This window comes from Myodes glareolus, chromosome 4, assembly GCF_982192425.1.
Source record: "Myodes glareolus chromosome 4, mMyoGla1.1, whole genome shotgun sequence".
In the NCBI taxonomy this organism is placed as follows: domain Eukaryota; kingdom Metazoa; phylum Chordata; class Mammalia; order Rodentia; family Cricetidae; genus Myodes; species Myodes glareolus.
The window spans coordinates 83,197,439-83,220,086 of record NC_142029.1 but is presented as its reverse complement, the minus strand read 5'-3'; the positions used below and the strand labels follow the sequence as shown (position 1 = coordinate 83,220,086).

The 22,648-nt window shown below is 41.6% G+C and overlaps 2 protein-coding genes and 1 long non-coding RNA gene across 7 annotated transcripts in view; 2 read left to right on the top strand and 1 right to left on the bottom strand.

Annotated features, from left to right (window-relative positions):
• The window catches only part of Dmxl2 (Dmx like 2), a 135,781-nt gene extending 133,599 nt beyond the window's left edge, over positions 1-2,182 (top strand). For all 5 annotated transcript variants that reach the window (XM_048417613.3, XM_048417615.3, XM_048417612.3 and 2 more), the window contains one exon: positions 707-2,182. In XM_048417613.3, coding sequence (XP_048273570.3) covers positions 707-916 — 210 coding nt within the window. In that variant the 3' untranslated portion in view covers positions 917-2,182. The remainder of the gene's footprint in view (positions 1-706) is intronic.
• Positions 2,183-15,419: 13,237 nt separating this feature from the next.
• Gldn (gliomedin) overlaps positions 15,420-22,648 on the bottom strand; it is a 49,562-nt gene continuing 42,333 nt past the window's right edge. The window contains exons 9-10 of the mRNA XM_048417351.3: positions 22,275-22,425; positions 15,420-18,890 (exon numbers count right to left, since the gene is read on the bottom strand). Of these exons, the coding sequence (XP_048273308.3) occupies positions 18,410-18,890; positions 22,275-22,425 (632 nt within the window). The 3' untranslated portion in view covers positions 15,420-18,409. The remainder of the gene's footprint in view (positions 18,891-22,274; positions 22,426-22,648) is intronic.
• LOC125388964 (uncharacterized) lies at positions 18,664-22,428 on the top strand. Its single transcript, XR_007228370.3, has 2 exons — positions 18,664-18,796; positions 21,896-22,428. It is a non-coding gene; the product is annotated as an uncharacterized LOC125388964 (long non-coding RNA).

Sequence of the window (22,648 nt, the reverse complement as noted above, 5' to 3'; positions counted from 1 at the left end):
CTTTTTGCATCAATATTTCATTTTATTTTATTTTATTTATTTATTTATTAGAAGGTTCCACCTCCTCCCCAACTCCCTTTTCCCTCCCCCTCCCCACCTCCCCCTAGTCCTAAGAGCAGTCAGAGGTTTTGTTTTGTAATGATGATGATTTGAGCCAAGAACCTCATGATGCTAGGCAAGCACAAGGCAGGCACTCACTAACAAGGATGCCACTAGCCCCAAGTGGGTGGGTTTAATTAACTCATGGATACATTTAGCAAAATTAGTTTGATACCTCAGAATTTTCTTCCTTTTCCCCACCTCTGTCCTCAATATTCATAACTGAAAGAATGTTTTCAGGTTCGTGATGTAGTACCATATTTCTTTTATGTTGCATTAGATCAAGCTTCACATGGAAGCATTTTATTGGATTAAGTATTTGGTTTATATACCAAATGAAGGGATATGTGTATATATGTGTGAGAACTGTAAAACTGGAACAGCATGTGAGGAGAGAAATTTGAAAGAAGCAGCAGTAAGTCTAAGGATAGGCTGTGACTTATGGGAGTTACTCTCACTGACTGGGAGTAGACTGTTAGGAAAGCAGCAGTCAGCAGGCAAGTGGACTTTGGTGTAATTAGTCAGACCAAGGAACCGAAGTGAGGGCCATACTTTTAACTTTGGGTCTCTCATTTTAATGACTGACCATACTTTCTTTTTAAACTAGGTGTGGAGATTGACAGGTCATGGCCTGATTCATTCATTTAAGAATGAACATGCTAAGCAGTCCATATTCCGGAACATTGGAGCTGGAGTCACGCAGATTGACATCAGCCAGGACAACAGACTGTTCTCCTGTGGTGCAGATGGCACACTGAAAACTAGGGTTCTTCCCAGTGCTTTTAACATCCCTAATAGAATTCTTGACATTCTGTAGTTTGAAAAATTGGGAGTTTACTTTTACATACCTCTCATTTAATAGATGTGATACAAGAATTAGGCAATTCTGCTTTCCAGGACACGGTTAACACTTTGAAAGCAACACAGAGAATCTGTGGAATTTGAATCTAATGCAAGCTGGGTTTTACTCTACCTGAGCATTGCCTCCCCATGTTGGTAGAGTGCATGAACCTTGTCATAACATTTTAATTAAAAAAAATCAACCTTGTATTGTATGAAGGAAAGCTGTTCTTTATATCATGTAACAAACCTGATTCAGAAACACTTGAAGTTTGCTAACAGTAAGTTAAAATAATGAACAGGGCCTTTATACCAAATTGAGGAAGAAAACATTGCTGATTCAGGTTGTTCTTCCTGTTCTCATCATGGATGAAGCATGCCGCTGTCTCCTCTGTTGAATGAAGGATAGTCATGAGGTGTTAGATGCTCTCGACCACCAGAAGCACTTCTTAACTGTGGAGCAATGCCCAGTCATTCTCGTTCTTCCCTGCTGAGTATTTTTTCCTGTTAGTGTTTATACTGAGCTAGTACTGTAACTTGCAAATGAGTGCAAATTTAAATGCAATGTTTTCCTCATGATTTGCACATTGACATTTTTTGGACTGCTAGTTTTTCTATTAAAATATTTGCCTTTATGTCAGGAATGTAATATGTTAGACATGTGTATTTGTAGTTAAGCAAAACATACCTTCTTAGTCCAGTTTAGTACTTTTTCTTTTCATGTATTTAAGGTTAATAAGGCACATTTAAGGCTTTGTTGAAATTACACCAATAGACCATTTCATATCAATTAAATGAATGTTAGGCTTTTTGTGGCCAGTTGATGAGATTGGTGATATTATTTATTGCCACAGCCTATTGTATAAACTATGCAGAGTTAAATATTATTTGCTTGTAAAATATATTAGCCAATGTCATATTTTGATGTATTTCCTTCATTTTGACCAAAAGTATGTTGCAATATTGAAACCAGTATCTGTGTGTGTTTAAGTGTCTACCAGCAAATTGTCTCATCTTGTAATGAGAATGTTTAATGCCCGTGTGGTAAATAGTAAAACATAATGGTATAAAGCACCTTTCTCTGATGGCAATGTGGTACTCATGCTGTGAAATACATGTGTAAAAGAAAATGTTATCTGTTACAGTTTTATTTTAGTTTGGCCTATTTAAGTAGACTGGTCTGGCATTCTTTGACACTGTTTTTAAGAATTAATTTTAATAAAATGATTAACTATTAGAGAAATTTTAAGCCCTTAAGCTGTTTATTCATTCACACATTATCTATGGAACGTCATATATAGAAGAAGCAATTCTAGTGAGATGGAGATGAGAGTTGAGTTGCTGCTCTCTTCACAGATCCTTGTCTGGACAGATTTAGTTTATTGAAGGAAGTGTAATTGGTGGCAATGCTGGCAAAGGGGCTGTGCAGGGAATCATGCTTCTATAGTTGGAAGGAAGAGAATGTTAAACACACAGAAACATAGACTTGACAAAAACATGGGGGCAAATATTCACCTACCATCAAGTACCACACTTTAGACTACTGCAGCCTGTGTATGCTGCATTGTCTTTGTGTATAACATAATAAGAAAATGGAAGTGTTATGTAAGACTCTCAAAGGTATTAGATTTGCCTTTTAAAAATTGATGTCAGAGGTTTGATTTGAACTTGTCCTTCATAGTAACCTGGGTTTTTACACTTTAAAATTATCAAAATAGACTTAAAAACAGTTTATTGTGTATGGATTTTGTTTTTTTTCTTTCTTTTGGTTAGGTTGGTTGATGAAACAATTGCCAGGGTAACCCACTGGATCTTTGTTCTAGGTTTTTTTTTTTTTCCTGTAACAGTGATGAACACCATGACCAAAGGAAAGGATTTACTTTAGCGTTCAGATTACAGTCTGTCTTTGAGCGAAGCCAGAGCAGGAACTCCAGGCAGGAGCTTTAACCAGAAGTCCCAGAAGAATGCTGCTTCGGCTGTGTCCAGCCACCTGCCTGGGGACGGCACTGCCCCTGCCCAAAGGACTTGATATTAACAATCAGGAAATACCCTACAGACATGCCTACATACCAATCTAATGGAGTCAGTTCTTCAGTTGAGGTTCTTCCAGGCATGTTACAGTGACAGCCAAGATCAGCCATCATAAGCTTTCTGAATACATGGAAGGTCTGTGAACCACCTTTGCTAGGTAAGTTGCCTTTTCCCTTTGCTTTCTCCTAACCTGCCACCAGCTGCAAACCCTCAAGCCTAGCTCCAGACCCATGACCTGCGAGCCTCCTCTTTGTTCGTGAGCTGTTTTTGTTGGGTAAGTCGCTTCTTCCTTTTCCTATCCCCCTTTCATATCTCCATTCCCTCCCTGCCTGTGGCTGTCTCCATACCCCTAGCACTAGCTCGAGATTAGTGGTCTTTAAACCTGCTTTGTTAAAGAGCCGTTCTTGAGGTGAGTTCTCCTTTCCTCATGTGTCATTCCCTCAGCACACTGTCATCTCTATACCATACCCTCAGGTCTAAGTCTAGACCCATGATTTGAGAGCCGTATTTGTCAGCCAGGTTTAGTTAAACCGCTCATCCACCATCTTTACCTGGCCCAGCTCAGATCACACATCTCTTTCATTGGCCTAATCTAAGGAAGCCCAGATTACCACATCAGACATGCAAAAAAGAAGTTCACATGCCCAGGTCAAGTCACAGAAACAAAAACAATATGAATGATCAAAATAGTGTGTCTTCCATCAAACCCACTAGTCCTGTAGAAATATTCTCTACTGCCTAGATGAATGTCAGGCACAATCATAAATTATCAAAGAATTAAAAAATTGAAAGAAGGCAGAAATACTTTACTGAACCTCTAAAAGAACAATAAATACCTGAGTGCTGTTCAAGAAAATACAAATACATGGCTGAATGAAATGATAAATATAATTCAGTGTTTGAAAACTGGGTTTAATAGAGAGAAATACTGATATGAACACAAGCTGGAATGAAGATGGAATTGAAAAACTCAATATCCCAATGAGAAAACTCAGGGGAAAGCCTTATAAGTAGAATGAATCTGGCAGAAAACAGGATATCAAGAGTCAGAGTAAATGTTTTCTTCACTTTTTTGTTGCTGGATAAGGCACCATGACTAAGGGAACTTAAAAAAGTGGTTAATTGAGAATTTAGTTCCAGACAGATAGAAATCAATTATCGTCATGGCACGAGGCATACAGGCATGCCACTGGAGCAGAAGCAGAGAACACACATTCCAGTCCAAGGACTAGATGCAGAGAGCACACTGAGATGGTGGGAGGCTTTTGTAGTCTTAAAACCTGGCCTATGTGACACCTCCAACAAAGCCACACCTCCTAACCCTTTTCCAAACAGTTCCACCAGTTGGAGTGCAGGTATTTAAACATACGAGCCCACAGGGGCCATTCTCATTCAAACCACCATAGGACCTATATCAAGCAAAAATATATATAAAGAAGTAAGCACAGGAAAAGAATATGAAAGAAATATAGGACACCCCGCAAATGTATTTGAATTACAAATATAGATGAGGAAAAAGAATCCCAGGTCAATGGCATTGACTAGATCTTTAGCAAAGCCCCAAAAGAAAAACGTCCCCAAACTAAAGAAAGGCATACCCATATAGATAAAAGAAGCATACAGAACCCCAACTAGACAAGACCAGAAAAGAAACATCCTATAGCACATCATAGTTAAAACACTTAAATATATCGAATAAGGAAAATACATTGAAAACTTCAAAAGAAAATACAAGTCACGTATAGAAGAAAACCCACCAGAGAATAACACCTAATTTCTCAGTGGAAACTGGAAGCCAGGAGAGTTTGGAACACTGAACTCCCAAGTTCTAAAAGGCCACAACTGCCAACCTAGACTACTATACCCAGCAAAACTGTGTGCCATAGTTGAAGGGGAAAAAAAGCTTTCAATGATACAAACAGCCTAAAAGGTTCCTACCCAACAACAAAAATGCTAGACAGAGTAATGGAAGCAATATTTTGAATTGAAAAGAGGGATAAGCTCAGCCAAAGCAACTTAAAAAACAATTAAATGAAATACAAATTGCAAGAACATAAACCAACAAAATAGTAGCAGAATGACTGCAATATTCACAAAACTTTCAATAATAACTCCAAATATTGATGGCCTCAACTCTTTGATCAAAAGACACAGGCTAGCTGGGCGTGGTGGCCCACTTTCTTCCCTAACACTCAGAACACAGAGGCAGATGTATCTTTATGTCTTCAGGACCAGTTGAAGCTACATAGATCTTACCTTGCCTCCCCCCTCAAAAAATGGATTAAGAAAAATCAGAAAAACAAAATTCTATCTGTCTGTCATCTACAAGAAACTCAAGTTTAGCTTTAAAGATAGGCACATGCCACCTTAAAGGGAACAGAAGGAAAAGTTAATTTTCAAACAAACATGATCAAGAAGCAAGCTGGAATTGCCATCCTATTATCTGACAAAATATACTTCAAAGTAAGCTAGTCAGGAGAGACAAGGGCATTTCATTCTAATCAGGGAACAGTTAATCAAAAATTATTTCAACACTAAGCATATGTGCACCGAACTCTGGTTAACACAGATTAGCATAAACCCAGTAATAGTACATTATTTCAACACCCCACATTTTCCATAGGTCATCTGAACAAAAAAATAAACAAACCTCAAAATTAAGTGACATCTTGCATCAAATACACCACACACACACACACACACACACAGAGAGAGAGAGAGAGAGAGAGAGAGAGAGAGAGAGAGAGAGAGAGAGAGAGAGGAGGCAGCAGTACATAGAAACTTATCTAAAAGAGACCACATGCCAGGACACAAAACAAACTTTAATAAATGCAGTAAATTAAAATTCCATGTATCCTAGCCAACTGTTTGGTAATGAAGTTTAAAATCAACAGCAAACAAAACTAATAAGGATATTAAACAACTTTGCTGAAAGATTAATGGGTCCAAGAAGTCAAGAAAGAAAACTATTCTGGAGCCAAATGTAAATAAAAGCACAACACAACAAAGCTTGTGGGACACACTTCTAAGAGGGGAGTTTTATAACTCTAAGGACCTAACATTTAAAAAATTACAACCTTCTAATAATTTAGTGATGCAACTCAAGAATTTGGGAAAAAAAAACCAAGAATAAACCAACCCAAAACCCAATAGATGGCAACAAATAATAACAAAATACAAATTAATAAAATTGAAACAAAAAGTTTCAAAGAATAAGTCTCAGAGATGGTTCTTTGAGAAGAAAAACAATAGACCTTTGGTTCAACTAACCAAAAGAGGATTAAAAGAAAAAAAACACAACAGAATCAGAAATGAGCAGGGAAATATTGCAGCGGACTCCAAAGAAACACAGAATATTATAAGGAAGAGCTTTAAAAACCTATACTTCATTCAATTGAAAATCTGAAATAAATGGATGAGTTTCTTGGTTTATACAAACTACCGAAGTTAAATTGAGATTGAGAACATAAACAGACCCATAAGAGAAGAGGAGATTGAAACACCAATAAAAAGTCTTTTGTCTAAAAAAAAAACCACTCGGACCCAGATGGATTCACAGCAGAATTTTACCAGACTTTTAAAGTATTTCTTAAATTATTCAAAAAATACAAATAGAAGGATCACTCCCAAGTTTGTTTTTAGTTTTATTCTAATAGCCAAACCAGGTAAAGACAAAGGAAGGGGGAAATTAGCAGAGTACAGGCACATCAAGATCACCACAATTAAGTTGACTTTATCCCTGAAGGGTAATGTTGCTTCAACATACATAAATCAATAAATACGCTTTTTGGAGATGATATATAAAGTGATCCCAAAGGTCCCACAAAAAAACTAGAAACAAAACAGTTTAAGCAAAATGGCAGGGTGTAAGGTTAATTTTTTAAAAATTAGTAGTTACCGGGTGGTGGTGGTGCACGTCTTTAATCCCAGCACCGGGGAGGCAGAGGCAGGAGAATCTCTGTGAGTTGGAGGCTAGGTTGGTCTACAAGAGCTAGTTCCAGGACAAGCTTCAAAGCTACAAAGAGAAACCCTGTCTCAAAAACAAAACAAAACAAAAATAAAAAAATTGGTAATCTTTCTATACACCAACAACAAGCACACTCCCATTTACAATAGCATCAAAGACTGAAATATCTTGAAGTAAGCCTAACCAAGGAGGCAAAAGAACTTTGCAATGAAAACTTTAAATCTTTTAAAGAAAAAGATTGAAAAAACATATCTAGAGTAGAGATGACCTTTTTGAGGGGGAGAGGGGTTGTTTGAGAGACAGGATTCCTCTCTGTAGCTTTGGGACCTGTCCTGGAACTTGCTCTATAGACCAGGCTGGCCTCAAACTCACAGAGATCCACCTTTCTCTGCCTCCTGAGTCCTGGGATTAAAGGTATGCACCACCACCGCTTGGCAAGTAGAAATGATCTTATGAAATGATCATCCAAGCAATTTACAGATTCAGTGCAATCTCAATCAAAATGTCTACAACACTTTTCATAGAAATAAAAAATTCTAGAATTTATATGGAATCAGAAAAGGTCCTGCACAGTCAAAGCAATCTTGAACAAAATGAATAATACTGAAGAGATTGCCACTCCAGACCTCAAGATACATTACCAGAGCTGTAGGAACAAAACAATATAGTATCAGCACAAAACAAACTTGTAGACCAATGGAATGAAATAGAAGAGCCAAACATGAGCACAACTTTCTGATATTTGAAAGAGAGGCAAAAAACATGCACAGGAAAAAAAATGTCATCTTCAATAAATAGTGCTGGAAAACTGAATGTCCAGATGCAGAAAAACTAAATTAAACTTGCATACCCTGTATAGAAATTATTTCCATGTCGATCAGAAACCTCAATTTGAAACCCAAAACACCAAAACTGCTAGAAGAAAACACCTACATAATCTAGGTATAGGAAAGGGCTTAATAAATTGGACTTCATTTGCCCAGGAATTAAGGATAACAATTGACAGGTAGGGCCTCATAAAACTAAAAAGCTGCTGTACAGCTAAGGAAACAGCCAAGTGAAGAAATGTGCAGAATGAGAGAGATTTTTTCTATATATTCAAGAAGATTAATATCCAGAATATACAAATAACTTAAAAAAATAGAATCAATGAAACAAATGGGCTAGATATCTAAACAGAGTTCCTAATAGAAAAAAAAATAAAAATGTATAAGAAATACCTCCAACATGTTTATCAGTTTTAAGCATTTAAAAATATTTGAGATTTCTTCTCATCTCAGCCAAACTGGCCAATATCAACCAAACAACTGACAATTTCTGACAAGGCTATGAGGAAAGAGGAGCCCTCATCACTGTTAGTGGTGACAAAAATTGTAGCAGCCACTGTGAAGATCAGTGTGGAGAATCCTCCAAGAATTAAAAATAAGTCTGCCCTTTGACCCAGCAGTATCATTTGTTGGCATATGCCCAAAGTACCTGACATCTTAATCCACGAATAACTTGCCCAGCAACTTTCAATGACACTGTATTCACAAAATCTAGGAAATAGAACCAGCCTAATGTCCTTCGGCAAAAATGGACAGTGAAAACATGACACATATATACAACACAATGCCATTCAGCTCTAAAGGAGAAAATGTAACCGTGAATGGACCTAGAAAATACTGTATTGGGGGTTGGAGAGATGGCTCAGAGGTTAAGAGCACTGGCTGCTCTTCCACAGGTCCTGAGTTCAATTCCCAGCAACTACATGGTGACTCACAACCATCCATAATGAGATCTGGTGTCCTCTTCTGGCTTGCAGGGATATATATGCAAACAGAACACTGTATAAATAAGTAAATAAATAAATAAATAAATAAATAAATAAATAAATCTTTAAAAAAAGAAAATATTATATTTAGTGAGATAACCCAGACTCAAAGAAACACTCCATTTTCCCACATATCCAGGTCCTAGCTCCAAATTTTTTTCTCTAATATTTTCTCTATTGATTTTATTGAGCTCTACATTTTTCTCTGTTCCCCTTCCCTGACTTTCACTCCCCTTCAACCCTCTCCCAAGGTCCCCATGCTCCCAATTTTCTCAAGAGATCTTGCCTATTTCTACTTCCTGTGTAGATTAGATCCATATATGTCTCTCTTAGGGTCCTCATTGTTGTCTAGGTTCTCTAGGATTGTGATTTGTAGGCTGGTTTTCTTTGCTTTATGTTTAAATCCACTTATTAGTGAGTACAAATGATAATTGTCTTTCTAGGTCTGGGTTACCTCACTCAATATGATGTTTTCTAGCTCCATTCATTTACCTGCAAATTTCAAGTTGTCGTTATTTTTTCTGCTGTGTAGTACTCCATTGTGTAAATGTACCACATTTTCCTTTTCCATTCTTCAGTCGAGAAGCATTTAGGTTGTTTCCAGGTTCTGGCTATGACAAACAATGCTGCTATGAGCATAGTTGAGCACATGTCCTTGTGGCACGATTGAGTATCCTTTGGATATATACCCAAAAGTGGTATTGCTGGGTCTTGAGGAAGGTTGTTTCCAATTTTTCTGAGAAACTGCCATACTGATATCCAAAAAGACTGTACCAGCTTGCACTCCCACCAGCAATGCAGAAGTGTTCCCTTTTCCCCACAACCTCTCCAGCATAAATTGTCATCAGTGTTTTTGATCTTGGCCATTCTTACAGGTGTCAGATGAAATATCAGAGTTGCATTGATTTGCATTTCTCTGATGACTAAGGATGCTGAGCATTTCCTTAAGTGTCTTTCAGCCATTTTAGATTCCTCTGTTGAGAGTTCTCTGTTTAGATCTGTACTCCATTTTTTATTGGATTATTTGTTCTTTTGATGACCGATTTTTTTAGTTCTTTGTATATTTTGGAGTTCAGACCTCTGTCCAGGGTTGGTGAAGATCTTTTCCCATTCTGTAGGCTGTCGTTTTGTCTTGTTGACCGTGTCCTTTGTTTTATAGAAGCTTTTCAGTTTCAGGAGGTCCCATTTATTAATTGTTTCTCTGAGTGTCTGTGCTGCTGTGGTTCTATCTAGGAAGTGGTCTCCTGTGCCAGTGCATGCAAGTGTACTTCCCACTTTCTCTTCTATGAGGTTCAGTGTGATTGGCTTTATATATTGAGGTCTTTGATCCATTTGGACTTGAGTTTTGTGCATGGTGATAGCTATGGAACTATTTGCATTCTTCTACATGTTGATATCTAGTTATGCCAGCACCATTTGTCAAATATGCTGTCTTTTTTCCATTTGATATTTTTTGCTTCTTTGTCAAAAATCAGGTGTTTGAAGGTGTGTGGATTAATATTCAGGTCTTCAATTTGGTTTCATTGGTACTCCTGAGCTCCAAATCTTAAGATGTGAATATACAGCATGGAGTAGCCACAGAAACCAGAAAAGTATAAATGAACCATAGATGAGGGGGAAGGTTTGGGAGGGGAGTGGTAGGATACTGGTGATACGAATTGGAAAATGGAAAAATGGGCAGAGGTCTCTAAATGGGGGTGTGGTCAGTATAGAAGGGGAAGAGTAACAAATAACACCAAGGTTGTTTGGTAAAGTCTCAAGGAACTTTAAAATTTTACTATATATATACATACATATACATGTATATGTATTATGTATATACATATATGTGTACATGTGTGTATATATATACACGCAGAACTTAAAAAATAGTCATGCCATTTGAAAATGCTTCCTACAATAACCAACGCCAGTACCAAGCATGAGAAACTTTCTTTGACTGACTTATCAGAGTAGTCCAAGTGACTCCCCAAATAATAGACTATTGCCATTGCTTTCGGTTACTCTCAGAGGTTGAAGGTAAGTCCCGATTGCTTAGGACACCACATACTTAGGATACAGGAGTTGGATGATCCGAGCTGCACCTCACCTGAAAGCCTCTCTCCCAATGACCAACTTCCATGGTATCAGAAAATCCTATGGCAGCTGCAAACGGAGGGAAGGAATTAAGACCTACCCATCTGTGACACCTATGAACCACAACAGTGGCCAGCACGGCAAGATATCTGTAAAAGTGCAGTAAGTGGCATTCACACAGGGGTGAGCAACAGCTCTCTAATGGAACACAGGGTCTACTCAAGAAGGGGAATCATGCCTGGTAGTGGAAACCTAGCCAGCTTTCTGGGACTGGTAAGGGCATGTATCTACCACTGCCACTTAGCTAGACCAGTATAATTTCTTATTACATTTTAATTAATCTTATACCCACAGGTAGGTGTTGCTTCCACACCTCATCAAAGAAGATTCTGTTTATAACAAACGGAGACCATCACAGAAACCTCAACTGGGCACAATACAGAGGTCACCAGACCATGGGAAGCTCTACCCTAAATGATACATCTACATAACAGTTTCTGCATCTGTGGTTCAGAGAACATGGAAGAAGAGGAGGCCAGAAGATTGTAAGAACCAGGATAATAGGAAGTGTGCTGCGAACCAGTCTTTCCAGAAATGCCTGCATAAACAAGACTGGAGCAATGGTGATATCAATTGACATGCTAACATGGAAGGGGGAAAACCTCTTGGGTCCCACCCCTAGACAAAGAACTACAGGCAACTAATGACTGCTGGGAGAGGAAGAAATAGCCTATTCTGGTGATGAACCCTAGAATTACTTAATTCACAGTGGTCAGTCACTTTGTATTGAACAACCAATAAAAACAGACTCAGCAAACTGTATTTCTGTGTTTGTGCATATATGCACACACATGTGTAACAATAATAAAAAGAGGCTATCAATTTGAGAGTGAGAGGGGACATGGAGTTGGAGGGACTGGAGGTAGAAATAGAAAAGGAGGAAGTGATGAAATTGTATTTTAATTAAAATATATTTTAGAAATGTAGAAACAATGTAGAGTGAGAAAGAGGAGAGAGAATGAGAATATATTAAAGACTAGTTTCCAAACCCTGGAAAATATATTCCTAGATAAATATAACCTCTTAAAATTAAATGAAGATGAGCTGGAAATGCTTGTCTAACATGAACAAGGTTCTGGATTTTATTCCCAGCATCACATAAAACTGGTTGTGATGATGCATATCCATAAACCTAGCACTTGGGAGGTGGAGGCAAAGGGATCAGCAGTTCAAGGTTATCAGTCTGGGCCACATGAGATCCTTTCTCAGAAAAACAAAACTCAAAATGCTTGCAAACTGAATTCAATGATATAGTAAAGCAGGCTTTTGTTGAATGCCTAACCTTTGGCTTATTTAGATATTCAAATGCCTGGTCTAGTCTAGGGCTTCTTGGTGTTCTGGAGCTGTGCGCAGCCTCTTGGCTTGTCACCTTAGCTTCCGGCTGGTCATCATGCTCAGCCTTTCAGCTGACTGTTTAGAGGGCCAGGCAGCCACAGCAGCTCCCACCGGATTTCATGGTCCTCAGTTCTTGTTTCCCCCGATTCTGCAACTGCTGTTTTAACAGCAGCCAGTGTATCCTGTCCCGTTGGCATGCCATTCCAACTTACCAGCTGAAGATGTAACAATGGGGCCATGTCATTCTTCCAATGACAGCCTAGAGTGCACCACCAAGAAGGGTGGCTTCTTTCTGGGACTACATCCAGTTTGTGGGCTTTAACAGATGTAAATACAGCGTTCACAGTTAATTTTTTTTTAAGACCAGGCTTCTAAATTTTACTTTTAAGCCAACATTTTAAAAAACATTTTATTTATTTATTTATTTATTTATTTATTTATTTATTTGTGTGTGTGTGTGTGTGTGTGTGTGTGTGTGTGTGTTTGTTTTGAGACAGGGTTTCTCTGTGTAGTCTTAGCTAGCCTAGAGCTCACTTTGTAGGGCAGGCTGTCCTGGAACTCACAGATACCGACCTGCCTCTGCCTTTGCCTCCTCAGTGCTGGGATTAAAGACTTGAGTCACCACAGCTGGTTTAAATCAACAAAGTTTTAGTACAGTTATAGTGAGTGAAATTTCTGAACATGCTTTAACTAATTTGTTTTTCTTAATCTGAAATTCAAATTTTACTTTGCTCTTCTGCATTTTATGTGGCATCTCTCACATCAGACTTGAGATGGCAGAGAAGACATCTGAAGTGGAGGGTAGCCCTCCAGAAATCATCAGGGAGCAGAGGGACAAGGACACGTCAGTGATGCAGACTCAATGACATAGCCCACATGTGGAACTTTGGCATTGGGTGACCTTTTAGATCCATTCCAATGAGGGCTGAGATGCCTGGGCCTTTAGAGTCAGTTAGTGGAGGGGGAGGCATGTCTTTGGTGTAAGGTCTGTGCACTCAGTGGAGGGGGAGGCATGTCTTTGGTGTAAGGTCTGTGCACTCAGTGGAGGGGGAGGCATGTCTTTGGTATAAGGTCTGTGCACTCAGTGGAGGGGGGAGACTTGTCTTTGGTGTAAGGTCTGTGCTGCTTCCTGCAGAAGCTAATTGTGAAGGCTGAGTTGACAGCAACTCTAATACTTGCTGCAGAAGGTGTTCGCTGAAGCATCACCCAAGCAGCGATTCTGTCTGCTGCAGTGTTGAAGATCTGAACGTTTCACAGAAGAGAAATATAAGCAACTTCCACATGACGCTCTGATTGCCTAGAAGAAACTTTGGCTTATAGGTGATGACTGCCATGTGGTGGTGACTTTGAAAGGGAGAAGGGTATCCCCTGGGAACTGATAACTTTTAGAGTCATAGGTACTGCTGGGCTACAGCCAATGGTCCATCTGCCTAAATATTGGTTATTGGCACTACTGAGTTACGGTGAAACGTCTTTGGTGAGGAGTGCTCTTTGCCTGGGGAGAAAGGGAGCTCTCTACATATGTTCTAAAAAGGGATGGGCATGATCCTAGCTGGGCATGATGTAATCTTGGCACTCAAAAGGCTAGGTGGGAGGACTGTTATAAATTTGAAGCCAGCCTGGGCTATATGGTAAATTCTGGGCTAGCCTATAGTGTGTTATGTTGTCTCAAAAAGCAAAACAACATCCAAAAAGGAAAGACTTTCACAGACATATTCGAAGTTAGTTATGCTCACTTTCTGATGACAAGAGCCAGATGTTCTTTGTCAGTGATAGAGTGAGGTGGAGGCCGTAACAAAGTCGGTCAAGCATCTGCTTTAGCACCTGGGCTGCTCTTGGGTAACTGAAATTTGAGGGCTGGAGAGACCTTATCTGCTCTGCAGAGGACCTTAGGCTCATACCTGTCTGGAACGCCAGCTCCAAGGGGATGTGAGACTTTCTTCTGGACTTGGCAGGGGCCTGCACACATGCACACACACACATTTTTTAAAAGTTTTTTAAAAAAAACTAATTTGAAACAACCTCACTCATCAAGGTTGACCGTAAGAGCTTATTAGCAAGGAAAGAAGTGACACTGAGAGATAAATTTCATCAGCATTTTAATTTTTAAAATTTATTATTGTTTTATACGCATTGGTGTTTTGCTTGCATGTACATCTGTGCGAGGGTGTCGGATCATCCGGATCTGGAGTTGCAGACACTTATGTGCTGCTCTGTGGGTGCTAGGGGTTGAACTTGGTCTGCAGTCATTGCTCTTAATCACTGGGCCATCTCTCCATCCCCTCATCATTATTTTAAACCCCACCTCCAGCAGCTACAAGATATTTGAATTGCACACAAAGTCTGAATAGCCCACTTACAGAAAACAAGAACCTTATTTATTTTTTTCGACTTCTCTGTTTTGTACTATTTCCATTATAAAGGTCATAAGCAGTGCACACTGAGCTGCTGGGGCCAGAAGTGCCACCAAGAAGCTCCATAGGCATCAGCTTCTGGAACTGCTGACAAAATCTTAGTGTAAGTTCATAGCATAACTAAGGGACTATTTTTTTGGTGAACTGTCAATGTTACCTGCTTGACCAAACCAACCAACACATAGAAATTAGTGACATTGTGCCTCTGCCTTAGGAACAGAGCAATTATAATTTCTCAAGAATTGTACAGTTTTTAAGAGTATTCCACATAGAATAATCAAGGAATATAAGACTCCCAATTAGAGTTTCTTACTGCTGCAATGAAACACCATGATTTAGAAGGTCAGCCCACTGGTCTGTGCCACACTGTACCTGTGGCCTTGAGTTGTAGGGGAAAGCTGGCTGAACACAAGGATTAAACAGGATTCCTCCATGATCCTCTTTCTTAGCTCTTGCCTTGGCTTCCTTGTATGATGGACTACAGTGTACAACCTCCCTAGGTTGCTCTTGGTCAAGGTGTATATCATAACAACAGAGAATGTATGAGAACAGGTTTGATTCCTAGTTGTCCATTTTCCTTGTTTTCCTATAGCAGGAACAGTCTATGGTAATGATTGCCCAGTGTTCAGGCAGAACTAGCAAACAAAATCTCTACAGAGAAACCACCAACATAATTCTACCTCAGTGCTGATCTGAGCTGTGTTTCATATATATATATATATATATATATATATATATATATACTAAGAGGTAAAAATAGCAAAACACTTGTTTCTACATGTGATAATGTTCAGGATAATTTTATTTTACTAATTACAATTGTTATTTGTTGGTCATTTGGAATCTGTGGTTACAGATGGGAATGATGCAAGAAACGAGGCCACAGCACTGATGAAAGCTGAAGAATTTCATTCCCCACTTCGCCTTCAGAGAGCTCCTCACCAGACAGACAAAGGTCAAGCATACCATGTATGACTGGGAATTTCATCCCTCACTTCCCCTTCAAAGAGCTGCACACCAGACAGACAAAGGTCAGCATACCGTGTATGACTGGGAGATGACAGCTGATGTTTCAAGAATTGTGCTTTCGTATTTGACATTTCACCTTTTGATTCTGAGAGTAAAAAGACTTTGGAGGAACCCAAGGCCAGAACTGATTCAAGACATTCAGCCTAGAACGCTCCCCCACCCCATCACCTCTGCCTCATGATTTATCGAGGCCAGATAAACCTTAGCTGAACCCAATAGCAGCTGAAAGAAAATGATGTGGTATATAGGGTCTGGCCTACCTTTAGAGTTAGAAGGTATGGTTTCCAGTGGGATGGTATCTACTTTAGATTTGAGAAGAAATCAAGAATTATTTGATTTTATACAGAGATATGCAAAGTGCTTTTAGAACAACTCTGGCTATAAGTGGCAGTGGGGATGATTAAAAAATATCTTGACTTAAAAACACAAAGCTGTGCCTCCTATTTTAGCAGTGAGCCTGAAACGCCTGTGTGCGTGTGTGCACGTGACTGTGCATGTGTGTGCATGTGTGCAGGTGTGTGTGTGTGTGTGCTTGTGTGTGTTGAGTGATATAGAATGGAGTACTGTTTGCAAGAAAAAAATAAAATTTTAATTCTTCTTCTGTAAAAACAAACTCACTAAACATCAGTCAGCCTTTCTTGTTCTAATCCTATTGTACCATAGCAAAAACCAACCAACCAAACAAACAAACAAAAAACCAATACTGAAAAGAAACAAAAAGTCTCAGCATGAGCTTCTCTAATAGTGAGTGTATGATTCCTTACCCACAATCAAGAGAGACAAAGAGCCACTGTGTTTGTGGTCCCAGCACTCAGGAGGCTGACACAGGAAGATCACTTGACCTCAGGAGTTTGAGATCAGCCTGGGCATACACAGACCCTGTTAAAAACAAACAAAAAAAGACTAAGATAGTTCAGATACCAAAACTATGTGAGCCAATTCAATAACTAAACTATTTTGCTTGAGATATGTGTACAATTAATATTGTATCTATTCTCAGCAACACTACTAAGTAATAGTAAGGGAATTTTGTTTATATCCAGGTCTACTGTACTCAGAAACAGTACCACATATTTGAATACTTTAAAGGAACAATAGCATTCATTAGACACTGATAAAACAGGAGAACTCCTTACTGAATCTGAGAGAGTATCTTTGAAAGCTGTCGACTGGCAGAAGCAAGCAAGTGGAGACATGGAGAAGCTTCGGGACCCATTACCTTGAGAACTCAACAATGGCACCACTCACTCGCCTGGGTGTTTTCAGAGGTTGGGAAAATTGAAACAGTTAAATATGCACACCCTGAGTTTGAAAGTGCCTCTATTAAAAAGATTAAACCAGGTCACAGGGCCACTGAGAATATTTCAGAACACACACTGGAACAAATTGCTGGCCAGGCATTTCTGGCCAGTTTCTGTAGTTTCTCTTCCTGTCTTCAAAGGGCAATGAAAGTTTCAGCTCCCTCTTGACCTCCACGGTCCTGCCTGGGGAACTCAGTGTCAGGCTGACAGACTTGGCAGAAAACATGTTTGGTTAAGGGTTCGTAGAAGCCAGTTAAACTAGATCATTTTCAAACCTTGAGAATCATTAGGGAGTGAATGTCTCCCTGGCTGGAGGTTCACTTCATCTGATGCTGTTCTTAGCTTTTCCCTCTGCCAAAACTCAAGCTGCATAAAATGCCACTTCTCGGTCTGAATGGGACTTGGGGAGTAAGCCCTTCCAGGACCCTGGTTCACTTCGTGTCTAGATTAAAGGTCGGCATTTTTTTCCCTTCTTTCTGTAAAGGGCTGAGTAGTAATGTTTGGGGGTTTTCACAGCTGCTGTCTTTCCTGTTGTCAGGGTCTGCAGTGTGATTCTTAGGTGCAGGAATGTGACGCCACCTACGGGAACGGGAGATGGACTGGCTTTGGCCCCTGAGCCCGTTGTCTGCCCTCATTCTAAGGAGTAACTCAGACAGTGCCTCTCTTCTGAGAAAACCACCTGTTTCCAATTTCTAACCAGATTACCGCCCATTTAGTGTTTAACACTCTGATAGCAACCCCATAGCCTTTCAGAGGCAGCCGTGAGCTGAGGATGCCGTGTTACGCTTCCCAGCAACAAACAGACGAGTTCAGAAATTGACTGGCGCTTAGAAGGGCTGGGCGCAGTTTCATGTAGAGACCTGAGCCTGCAGCTATTCGTCGTTTATACTGATCTTGGATTTATACTTAGGAGCCGGAAACAATGACCATTCGGTGGTGGCAGGTGCACATTCAGAGAAAAATAACAAATTATGGGAAACATAGTTACCTTAGAAGCCTTAGGAGCCAGTGTGCCTTCTCTAGATGCCAAATGTGAGTCGTTACAAATGAGTTCATCCCTCAAACTGCAGATAAACTTGTTTACATGTGTGTGTGGGGCGGGGGGGACCCAACCAGAAAGCAATCTAACCTCTAATCAGCCAAGAATCCCAAAATTTCATGCAGGTAGAGGACATTGTTATCAACATACTCAGATGTTTCATATTACCAATGAGGAAACGAAGGCCCAAGGAGAAGAGTCAGCTTGCTGAATCACAAGATCTTAGCCATTTCCACTTCCTGTCTGTAGCTATCTAAGCAACCCGGCTTAAAGGGGGCTCGCTGATTGCACAAGTGCCTGTGGTATGGGCTAGGCGCCGGGTGCCTGGATGTCCTTTACAGACAAGCCCTTGGACTGGGGGAAGCCCTAGCAGACACGAGGGGTGTAAGGAAGACAGGCAGCAGCCTATCGATGACTTGATGCTGCCGGCGAAAACCGCACAGGATAAAGCATCAAATGACCGTCTTCCCATGAGTATAAGTGCTGATCCCTCATGTTGTATGATAACATGGCAAGAACAGATGGAGACACTCTGAAATCAAAGTTCGCATCGATCTGTTTTCCTCTGAGCAGATCGAAGGCGAATGTGACCCTCATATCTTTGGTGTCTGTGACGTAGAGGATCCCTCGGGCTATGAAGGCATTGCCGGCCTTGGATTTGGGGTACGTGGTGTTGATGTGCTGTAACACAGAGAATGTCTGCTCATCCAGCTGGGCCACGAGGATGCTTGAGCCATCCACACTCGAAGCATAGATAATCCAGACGCCCTTCTCATCCACAGCTATGTTGAAGTAAGTCTTGGAATTTGCAAAGAGGTATTTTCGATCGAAATACAAAGCATTTTCAAGCTTCAGTGTTTGGGGTGTCTCTTTGCCAAATTCAAATCTGAAACATGTTTTTAAAGAATGAATTAGAATGGAGTGACCATGTCTGTGGACACAGGCAGTTTGTTAGGCTCCTTATAAAACTGAGTTAGCAGGGCTGAACCAAGGCCTGGTGTTCTGTTGCCAAAATGTTCCAGGCACCTTCTCTTCTGCTTGTCCTTCAGTGTTCTGGGCAGCAAGGATGCGAAGGCCAGTGACTAGCCTGTGCTACCAGAAGCAAAGTGAGACAGCAGTGTGGTGTTAAGACCCACCCTCAAATTAACGAGGTAGCTGAGGATGACCTTGAACACCTAACCCTCCCATCCCTACCTGCCAAGCACTAGGATTACAGGCAGCACCACCAAGCCCAGGTCCTGCGGTGCTGGAGATCAAAGCCGGAGCCTCAGACACTCTCTCAACTGAGATACACCTCTAGCCCTTAAGGCTTAAAAGTCCCATGCTTTCTGTATGTTCCATGCTGTATTTTTTGGTTTTGTTTTGTTTTTAAGAATTTAATAGGAAAGTAACCAGCTGAGAAGAGAATGCAGCAAAGGCTATGAAGGCAATTTTCTTGTCTGGTAGTGGCTGACTAATACAACAACCACAGCATGGAATTCCATGTTCCTTAGCTTCTGGAGTCTGATTCCTCAGACTTCAAACCCGAACAGTATCAAAAAGTCCATTATGAATCAAGCAGTACCTAAATCGGGGAGTAAGGCCATGTAGGAGATTAGGTTAAAAAACACCAGAGGGCGCTATTGAGCAGCAGACCGCAGAAGGCAAGGAAAAAAACGACAAACAGAAACAGACTAGAAAATCTGAATTAAGTCAGTAAGTGGCCTGAAAAGAGCAAGCACTTGGGAGGGCTCAGCAGGACCAGCTCCCTAGTGCTGGAATTCTGTACAGCTCTCCAGCCTGCGTGGGTGGGGGAGGTGTCTGCCCCAGAGAAACCGGCTTTGATTCAGTCCTGCCCCTCCTTCAGCTCCAGGCTTGTGGCTTCAGCTCTAGGCGGTAGGTTCCCTGCCCAGTCAGCTCACCCAAGCCTGGTGGTAGTACAAGACTATAATCTCAAATACTTGGAAGGATTGTTAAATAAAATGCCCCAAATGTCCTTTTGTCCTAGTTTTAGCTAACTCCATCGTGCATTTTACCTCACTTGTCCCCAGCCCCTGCTGGGTACATTCTGCTGAACAGGACATTCTCATGTGTCTTCAGGAGGTCCCTTGTTTTACAACATAAATCATCTTATCAAATGAACTGAACCTTCTGAAACTTTTGACCCTCTATCCACCCTAGTATGATAGAATTACAAGGTTTCTTCTTCTTCTTCTTCTTCTTCTTCTTCTTCTTCTTCTTCTTCTTCTTCTTCTTCTTCTTCTTCTTCTTCTTCTTCTTCTTCTTCTTCTTCTCCTCCTCCTTCTCCTTCTCCTTCTTCTTCTTCTTTTCTCCTTCTTCTTCTTTCCTCCTCCTCCTCCTCCTCCTCCTCCTTCTTCTTCTTCTTCTTCTTCTTCTTCCTCCTCCTCCTTCTCTCCTCCTCCTCCTCCTCCTCCTCCTCCTCCTCCTCCTCTTCCTCCTTCTTCTTGTTTGTTTGAGACAGGGTTTCTCTGTAGCTTTTGGAGCCTGTCCTGGAACTAGCTCTTGTAGAGCTGGCTGGACTTGAACTCACAGAGATTCGCCACCACCACCCGGCTACCACACAGAGAATTTAAGAGCAGTCTGGGCAACTTGGCAAGACTGCTGTAGACTGCTGTGCTCTGAGCATAGCAACTGTCATCTGCATAACAGCAGATCCTATGACTGGCTTTGCTGACTGCTTCCTAGGTCACTGGGGATCGGAAGGGTTGCTGAATCCTTGCCTGAGATTCTGGCCATTTGTCTGTAATTCCGCCTCAGTTGCATGTGGCCTTGTGGGGAGCGCTCTTCACTGCAGTGGGGAGGGGACTCAATCTGTGAAGTTGGGGGGAAGGCACCATCTGTGCTGGGGTGAGACATCCTGGTGGTGGGACTGTTTTGGGGTCACCCAAGCATTAAAAGCATGCCCAATAAATTCACTGGTTCCCCAAGGTGGACTTTAGTGGGACCACACTTCTGCCTGCTAGTGCTCTGGAAGGAGGGGCAGAGTATTCTTTACATCCCCCAAGGAAAAGGCATTCTCACAATAAAAATAAAAAGTGGAAAAGGAGGGAGGGGCTCCAGGTTGCTGGTGAAGACCATTTCAGTATGTGTGAGGCCCTGAGTTTGACCCCACACCTCAAAGATAAAACCCCCAAACCCCATTTTAAATAGTTTGTTTCTCATTCTGGGACTTCTTCACCCCAGAAGTCCCCCATGCCAAATGTGGCCCTGTAACCCTGGTAACATGGCAGCAGGGAGCTGCAGGCTAATCAGACATCAGATGACAGTGATGGAGAAGCACAGCAGGGGGTGAATTCCCTGCTACAAGTACTGGAGAGTTTGTCCCAGAAGGGTGACAGAGATGAGTGGAGAAGGAGGCGATGGGAGAGCAGGAGAGGAGCGTGAGGAAAGGAGGGACATTTGCTGTCTTCGCTGTCCTTCACGCCAAACTGACTGAGCCTGCTTGTACAAGGTCATTATAGCTGGGCACAAAGGCTGCTGACCTTCCCTCATAGAAGGGGAGCCGGGGAGGGTCGCAGGTCCCTCACCTGAGTATCCTCATGGGGGTGGGGGGGTCACGGGTTCCTCACTTGATTATTCGGCCACTCCTCCCAACCAGTTGTGTGCAGTTCTGCCCAAATTGCATATGGCCTGGGGGTCTTGGGAAAGGGCTGGAGCTCACAGGTGGGGAAGGGCTGGGGAAAGAGGCAGCCATCACCCATGCTGCGTGTAGACTTTCCAGTGTGGCTGCTTTAAAGTCACCCGTGTTCCGGCTGGTAGCCCCTCACTCATTGCTCTGTAAGTAAGCCTAAGAACTCATTGGTTCCCTAGACTGAACTATGGTGGAATCATACTTCTGTTTGTCATTGGGACTTCAGGCAGCGGGATGCATGTTGTTTTTGTCTTTCCCAGGGAAAGAATTTTAACAGCACAGCTTGTCTCAAGAGAAAGGAGAAATAAGTGAGCCTCTCCCCCACGTCAGAGAATGGCCCTCTGTGCCAGGAGGACTCTGCTCTGCTTGCTTCCTGTCTCAAAGGATATGAGATGCCACACTCCATGTCTCCTCCTCACTGCTTCTCATCTTCTCATGGGTCCACATCAGCAAGAAAGGCAGACCCCAGGCAGGGACCAGGACATGGGATTCCTTCGCCATATCCCACCATTCCCTTGTGGGACAAACCCTGATTGACCTACCTAGGCACATCTAAACAACCGCAAAAGACAACACACAATGGGCATAGCAGGACCCGTGCAGAGACACAGTCAGGGTACTACGGTCCGGCTGGCTCACCTCACTATGGTGTTGGAGCCCCCTTTGTGGTAGTAGAGAGAGTTGTTGAAAACCGCATGCCCGCAGCCGTGGAAGTAATGCGGGAGGTGGATGAGCGTGAAACTGCTGTTGAGAAGAGCTTGCAGGTCTTTGAACTCCTTCACCATGATTCCTGCAGGAGGGAAGCAGGGAGGCTGTTATCCATCAGCGACCACGGCCCTGACTATGAAAAGACGGGCTGCTAAGAGAACCCGTGTCCTGTCCCACCTACCCTACTCTATACTATGTATAAAATTGGGCAGCACAAACCTATCCCAGGAACACACACTTGGGACAGCAATGGCTTGCTGCCACCTACCCCTGGCTACCCGCCAAGACCATGGCTATTCCTGTAC